At 40.3% G+C, this 7086-nt stretch overlaps 2 protein-coding genes across 3 annotated transcripts; one reads left to right on the top strand and one right to left on the bottom strand.

Moving 5' to 3' along the window:
- The first annotated feature begins 215 nt into the window (after positions 1–215).
- On the top strand, positions 216–2789 carry LOC126620226 (protein CURVATURE THYLAKOID 1A, chloroplastic-like). 2 transcript variants are annotated; one of them, XM_050288740.1, is made up of 5 exons: positions 216–469; positions 1746–1843; positions 1996–2103; positions 2255–2326; positions 2591–2789. In XM_050288740.1, exons 1-5 carry the CDS (start codon positions 328–330, stop codon positions 2654–2656), a joined length of 486 nt encoding a protein of 161 aa, XP_050144697.1. In that variant the 5' UTR covers positions 216–327; the 3' UTR covers positions 2657–2789. The 2 variants fall into 2 exon arrangements, with proteins under 2 accessions (XP_050144697.1, XP_050144702.1); XM_050288745.1 differs by having other exon boundaries at positions 2441–2649.
- A 326-nt stretch (positions 2790–3115) lies between these two features.
- On the bottom strand, positions 3116–6780 carry LOC126620211 (BTB/POZ domain-containing protein POB1-like). The gene is made up of 6 exons (XM_050288728.1): positions 6186–6780; positions 5316–5441; positions 4818–4939; positions 4659–4722; positions 4260–4539; positions 3116–4150 (listed from the first exon to the last, which is right to left on the bottom strand). Exons 1-6 carry the CDS (start codon positions 6448–6450, stop codon positions 3337–3339), a joined length of 1671 nt encoding a protein of 556 aa, XP_050144685.1. The 5' UTR covers positions 6451–6780; the 3' UTR covers positions 3116–3336.
- Positions 6781–7086: the final 306 nt, after the last annotated feature.

Below are 7086 nucleotides of genomic sequence, written 5' to 3'. Positions count from 1 at the left end.
ATCCAAGAATCTCAAAATTTAGCATATTTGCTCTTTCATTTCAATGACAAGAAAATAAGGCAATTCAAGCAAAAGAGAGATTATTTTGTTTTGGGCTTTGACAAAAAGAGACCTCAAACGTGGATTTCAGATAGGGAACCAACCAATCAAAATGGTTTAATCTGCCACGTGTCAGGCTCTCCCAATGAACTGAGGAAGTAATACAACCCTCAGAGATAACGAACCAACCAACACCCAACACTTCGAGAGAAACAAAACCATTGCAAGCAACCGAAGCAATCAACCAAGGCTACCAAGTCAAGCAGCTGACGATACGACTCAATTCTAATGGCAGCGACAGCCTCATCCATGGCGGCCACCACCGTCTTCATACCACGCTTTCCCATCAAACCCACCCGCTGCTCCGCTTTGCCTTACCTCCCTCCTCGCCTCTCCTCCCCTTCTTCCTTCCCTCTTAAATCCTTCTCAGGTGAGCTACTTCTCAAGCTTGTATTTTTAAGTTTATTTCTTAACAAATTATGTTGTTTTTTTGTGGTTTTTATGTGTGTTCTTTTACTTGCTTTTTTGGGTTGCTGAGAAAATGTGGGTGGGAGGGAAATTTTTTTTGTGCTTTTTTATTTATTTTGGTTAAGTTGTTATGTGGATCTCAATGGAATTATCTGCCAGTTGCAGTTGACTTGTGTATATCAAGTATTTTCCCTGCGTTTAGTTGTTAATGGTTTTGTGAATTGAAGTAATTCATGAACGAAGAATTTTGTTCTGTTGTTTTCCTGCATTTCTCAAGCTAATAGATGTAGAGGAAAGGTAAGGTTCTGGTTCTTAAAGCAGAGGTTTTGAACCTTGCTGTTTTGATATTTTGAAAGTCGGGTGTTGATTGAGACGAAGATTACTGTACTGCATTCCTGTGCTAATATACGTCATAGACGGGAAATTAAGGTATGCAAGTTACGAGAAGGAATGGATGTATCTTAGTTGGTTAAGTTGGATCATTGCGGTAGTAACTTCTTACCTTAGAATGGGGCTCCAAGATTCCGACTTTAGTTTCATTTGGAACTAGTCTCAGTAAATTTTACGGGTGGGAATGACGAGTGTCAGAGTTTTTGGATTTTAACACGTATTTATGTATCTAAGCATTTAGGCTTATAGCTAATTTGGTTCATTGACTGCATTCCAAGTAAATGAACTTAAAAGCGCTGTTTTTTGCTTCCATGCTCCAATTCCACTTCAAAACCTTTCATAGCCTTGATCGGTTAATTGGTAAGAGAAGGGAACCTTAGTGCTCAAACTGTGTAGGCAAATAACACGGTCACAGCCAAGTTGACATGTCAGGTTTCTTTGAGAGTTGTTGATATAGGTGGTGGGACTCAACTCAGGTACGCCATTCTGTGAAAAGGCAACAGTCATAGAGTAGAGTAGGAATTGGCCAATCTCATATATTGCTCAAAATTTGCTCCAACTCTGGAGCACATATATGCAATCCAAGACACGCAAACGAAGATGATATTTAAAAGACTTTTGGGGTGTGAATTTTTCTCTTTTTGGTTTGGCAGAACGTTTGAAAGATAAAAATCATTGCATAAGCTTAAGAGCAGACCATTGTTATCCTTAGTTTTTCTATTACTTAATTGGTTTCACTGTCTATTGGAAACTGAGTTTGATTTCTTATTTTTTAATTTGTCTCTTTATATAAACCGTTAAGAATGTATTAACTATAAGCTTAAGCAAAGATTGTTTTTCTTTCAAAGGGTCCCGGAGGCTTTCTCTTCAGGTCAGAGCTTCATCTTCAGAAGAGACATCCACATCCGTCGACACTGATGAACTTATATCAGACTTGAAGGCGAAGGTATGAAAAGCTTTTTGTTCCCCTTTGTGTTGAATCTTATGACAATCATGTCTATGTTTCTTCTACTTACTGCTATTTTGTTACGACTTTGCTTGCTGAAGTGAATCCAATAGTTGGTTTAAAAACAATTTCCTGTATGTTCTCCTTCCCAGTGGGATGCAGTTGAAAACAAGTCTACAGTACTTGTATATGGAGGTGGGGCGATAGTCGCAGTGTGGTTGTCCTCAATAGTTGTTGGTGCCGTCAATTCAGTGCCACTTGTAAGTGATTTCTTCGGAAACCACATACCTCTAGGTTTTTCAGTTTTGAAATGGAAAGTGATGAATCTATTTTTCAAGTTACAACTTTGTCCGTGTCGTTGAATTATGTCCTCTTTAGAAATTAATTGAACCACTCTGAATTGACTTTCAGCTTCCAAAGGTCCTGGAGTTGGTAGGGCTAGGATACACAGGATGGTTTGTCTACCGTTACCTACTCTTCAAGGTGAGTCTAAAATTCCTGACTTAAAGTTGAGTTATCGCTGTTTTCTTCAAGCACGATGCATTCCTTTACAAGAAATCAGATCTGTTTTCCGTTTCATATTCGCCCCCTTAATAGGATCTCGTATACACTGGATGATCACGTCATTCACGCACTGCCCCCGTCCATCCATCAATGATTTTAATGGCTATAACACCATATTTGCTTCCTGTATCTGCGCACTCGATAATTCTAACAAGTGCAATTTGTGTTTGGTATCACCCTCAGTCAAGCAGAAAAGAACTAGCTACAGACATTGAGGCACTGAAGAAGAAGATTGCCGGGACTGAATAGATCCGTATGACGCGGTGGCATTTGTATCCTGTAATCTAAAATAGGTTTTTATTTGAACTATTGTTGTAGTTATGTTAATGTACTCCCGTCCTTCAGCTTCATCTTTGGAATAAGATTTGGCAATTTTATGTCAGTTGGTCCATCGGAATCGGCTCTTACACTTTTAACCATATCCGAAACCATAACCGAATAATATTTCCAAAATCATATCCGAGACCATATGTATTTTATTGGGGTTAGATACGAATCGAGGACCCCTATAACGATATCTAAAATCATACCCGAATAATATTCCCAGTTTTTTCCCATATCTTAAATATAACCAAATTTTCATCCCAACTTTGTTCATGCTAACAGTTATCCACGGTTATCGAGTTTAACGGTTTGAATTGTCATCCCCACACATCCCCACACAACCACTAAAGCGCCACCATACCATAATTTGGATTAGTTTTGGACTTCGCCTAATTTGGATACCTTAAATACATGATAATCACGATTAACAGAGGATGGAGAAATAAATAGTTGTGATCATGTTTAAGCCCCCAACAGGAGAGCGCTAAATGGTGGCTAGTTATTACAATGCCTTGTCCAAGTTAGGACAAGGATGGTAAAAAGCAAACACATAAAAGCAAAACGAAAATAAAACTTGTGCTTCGACAATCGGCTTGACAGACAAGTCACTGTTTGATGGTAAGCTCCGCTCTAAGATGGAGGACGCCGTTTATGAAGAAAGGACTATCATCGGCCATGAAGGAAGTCCATGGTATGGCGAATAAGTTACGGTAGCCAACTGCCTTGCCCCCGGTAAATGTGTAGTTGCCTTTGTATTTGCTGATGAATTCCTCAGTGGGCTTTGATCTCGCCGCAAATTCGTAGTCCACTGCAAAACTCACTGACCCTTTTTCCTGCATCCCCAAAAACAGGCCAAAACAATGGAAAGAACTCTGCTGGTCCATGTTGCAATGCGCAGAGAGGAAGAACCCTTGCCCGCCCAAGTGAAATGCCTGAGAATAAACCCGTCCGGATGGGAATAAATTTGCACACTCTTCCCGCTTCAAGTCCAGGTACACCACACACTGCTGTCTCGGAAGATCAAATTCTACCACCTTAACAGGGCGATACTTGTATGCCCGCTCCACAAACCGACGATTCAAAGTACCAGACTCCTCTGCTGCAAGAATTCGCTGCCTGTGTGGAGCCTCAGCCTTGAAGAAAAGGGCCTCAAGGACAAGCTTGGATGCAGCTTCATGGTCAAAATCATTACAGGTTAAGACCTTTTTCAGCTTTCGACAAGTCATGTATGGGAAGCGAATGTAGCGTGCAAGACGAGCACCCAAGATATCTCGCCTTTCCTCCAACTTAGGGTAGTGAGTCCTACACCATTTCAACACAAAGTCATATACAGCATCCTCTGATGCAACCTGGAGTTCATCACTGGATATAATTGCCTCTATTCCAGCTAGGGGTAAGGCCATCACCTCTTCGAAAAACCTGGTTGAAAGAACCAACTGTCAAAAATATATCTCCTAAATTTCAAACAACTTTAATGAACAAGAACTTAGTCAGATCAAGTTCAAATACGAGTCACACAGAAATTTACTTGCTTATGTCCTTGTAACGGACAGCGAGGTACTGCTTTGCTGCATCAGTCAATGCCAGGACTGCTTCAGCCATTAAGACACTTGAAGGAAGCTCTAGGTAAAGCAATGCAGATTCAGGTGTCATGGGCATATTCCTCAGTAGCCGACTGCAATACCTCATGCATGAGGCAACCTCAAATTTGTCAGCAGCCATCAACACATCTAGTAGAGCAGGAGCTGTGGTGGTGGATAAGGTATTGCTGTACATAAAATTCAGGAGCTCCATGACAGCAGCTTCTTCTGCACTCGGAAACAAAACGACACATGTCAGGTAACTTCTTCACGATCAACTCGTAAAGTAGTAGTTTCCATGGAAGGAAACATTTCGGGGACAGTAAGCTTCTAATATTTGTTCTTACCGGACGCACTGATTCGCAAGGTTACGTGTCGCTGTTCAGACTCCCTCATCCCATTTGAAAAGAGCTGCATAATAATACAAAAGGAGGGCAATGAGAAAAACCATCCACTGACGATAACGAGCAAATAAACAGGAACAGATAAAACCAAAGGACAATTACCTTATAGAAAAATGGACTCTTGGCTGCCAAAATTGGAGAGCTAATGTGCAATGTTTTAACTCTCACAACTGTAGAACAATCCATTCCCCAATCTGAATCATTGCTGTTTGCAGCTTCATCCCCTATAAGAATATTCATTCAAGCTTAGAACGCTTAAAACATGACACCACTAGAATTACAAAGCAGATCTCTTAATATGGCCGCAAACATGACTCACAGCAAGACAAGGATATGACATAATGAAATTATAAGCGCTCATTCGATAGTATCAGGGTTTCACCTCAGATAATATTATTCTCATAAATTTACGCATTCTCGCTCAGAATCCTTAGAGATGCAATAGATACAAAAGAATTATGTCGAAGCCATTATTATTTTATTCATACGACTTTCTTTAGAGCTTAAGGACACAGAGAAATGTGCATATGGGAGATCCTACTCAATTAAGCCCGTATTCTTATGTGCTTTACAAACTTCACTTAAGAAACATTTGGTTACCTGAAGGTGATTCTTCAACCATTGCAACTGCTTCCTCATCTTGATTTTCACAGCCCTCACAATCATCCATATCAGGCTGGTTGTCATTCAAGATTTGCTCCTCGGGGCATTCAGCGAGATCCAGAACTAAACAAAATTTAAAACTTTAACCAACACTGCCATAACACCACATCATGTGCATAAACACAATGCATGGGAAGTGAGAATCATGCAGGTGATGAAGAATATCCAGATAACAGAAACCACAATCCCAAACAATCAAAGGGAAAAACAAACCAACTGGGAAACGGAAATTATGCCTTCTTCTTGTCCACAAATCACAATCGAATAATACATGAAAATGCCGAGTTGAATACATGTCGGCCAAAAAAGTGTTGAAGAAATCAATTATAAATTAAAAATTGAAGTCCCAGGTCAAACCAAGTAAGTCTTATGCAGTCATATGGCTCCGTAAAGTCAAATACTTTGATTTCTTATGAGGCGTACAATATACGAAGTATCACCCGAATTTCATATGAAATTCTCCTTCTTCCATTTCATTTCCACAATTTTCTCAGCAACCAATGTACGCCTACTACCGCTCAAGTAATAATCTCAATCAAAAGTTGCCCCCAAATATTTGCATTTGAAATTTAAGCACAATTATTAAGGAATAACCAATATCAATATCATAATAATAATTTCACTTCTATGATAAATAAACACCATATTACTAAGCTTTTCAGCTGAACAAGCAACAAACAGTTTCAAAGTAATCCGCAATTCGAAATCCTAAAACCCCAAATGTTCAAACTTTCCCTAATTTCTCAGAAACCAAACAAAACCCATCAAAATTCAAAACTCAAACTGAAAAATACAAAGAGAACATACTGTTTTCCTTCTTGATGTCTTCTCTCCTCCGCTTCCGGTGACGGGCCCAATCAGCGATACTGGTGCAGGCCTCGGAATCGGGTCTGGACTCGGGTGTGTCACCCATGATCTCCATCCGAAGCAGACGGTCGGAGAAGTTACTATCGTTAAAGGCGAAGCCGAAATCGTCGCCGTCAGCGTCGGCCGACGGCGTCACGGCCCGCGAGAAGTCGGGTTCCATCAGCGTAGTTCTCGGGTCGAATAGATCCGTATTCAATTCCTTCATGATTCAACCCCCAAGAGCTAAAACCCCACAGAAGAAGACGACCCGAAGAGGGTCTGAGGTGGCAGAATTTGGGAGGAGGTATGAAGGAGTTTGGGTGGTGGCGGTGGCTGAAAGGGAAGAGGGGGAGCAGAGAAATGGAATGAAGGAGAAATGATGAGGAGGAGATGAGGAGGGAGAGGGTCATAAAGTCGTGATAATAAAACTGAAGCGGTAGACGACCCTTCTCTCTCTCTTCTTTCTCTCTCTTCTTTCTCTCTCTTCAAACTTTCTCTGTGTTTGTCTCTCTCTCTCTCCTAACCTTCTTTTGTGTGCTGCTTTGGTTTTGTTTGTTACTGTTTACTGAAATTTCTGCCATTTGGGTTGGTGCATCTGACTTGGATTTTATTGTGCAGTTTTTGTTAACCTTTTTTAGCTAATTAATAGCAATTAGCAAGGTAAACATATGTAATTAGGGGTTGTGACAGGTCAATTAGGGTGGCCATATATGCTAATGTGTAAAATATTTACTCATTCAAAAGCTTATCCCAATTTTTGGGTATTTTCATATCCTTCACTACCTTATTTGTTGAGTACTATTCCACTTTAAACTTTGTTTCTTACATGCATGCTTAATAACAAATTGGGTTTCTTTGGATT

Source organism: Malus sylvestris, chromosome 1 (assembly GCF_916048215.2).
Source record: "Malus sylvestris chromosome 1, drMalSylv7.2, whole genome shotgun sequence".
Taxonomy (NCBI): Eukaryota; Viridiplantae; Streptophyta; class Magnoliopsida; order Rosales; family Rosaceae; genus Malus; species Malus sylvestris.
This window is presented reverse-complemented; position numbering and strand designations above follow the sequence as displayed.

Bases quoted from the DNA above. Each gene is read 5' to 3' on its own strand.
- LOC126620226 (XM_050288740.1), top strand. From the start codon at position 328: ATGGCAGCGACAGCCTCATCCATGGCGGCCACCACCGTCTTCATACCA. The intron at 470-1,745 runs GTGAGCTACTTC...TTTCTTTCAAAG, and splicing joins CCCTCTTAAATCCTTCTCAG to GGTCCCGGAGGCTTTCTCTT. The intron at 2,104-2,254 runs GTAAGTGATTTC...ATTGACTTTCAG, and splicing joins CCGTCAATTCAGTGCCACTT to CTTCCAAAGGTCCTGGAGTT.
- LOC126620211 (XM_050288728.1), bottom strand. From the start codon at position 6,450: ATGAAGGAATTGAATACGGATCTATTCGACCCGAGAACTACGCTGATG. The intron at 5,442-6,185 runs GTATGTTCTCTT...AATTTTGTTTAG, and splicing joins AGACATCAAGAAGGAAAACA to TTCTGGATCTCGCTGAATGC. The intron at 4,540-4,658 runs GTAAGAACAAAT...TTCCGAGTGCAG, and splicing joins CTTGCGAATCAGTGCGTCCG to AAGAAGCTGCTGTCATGGAG.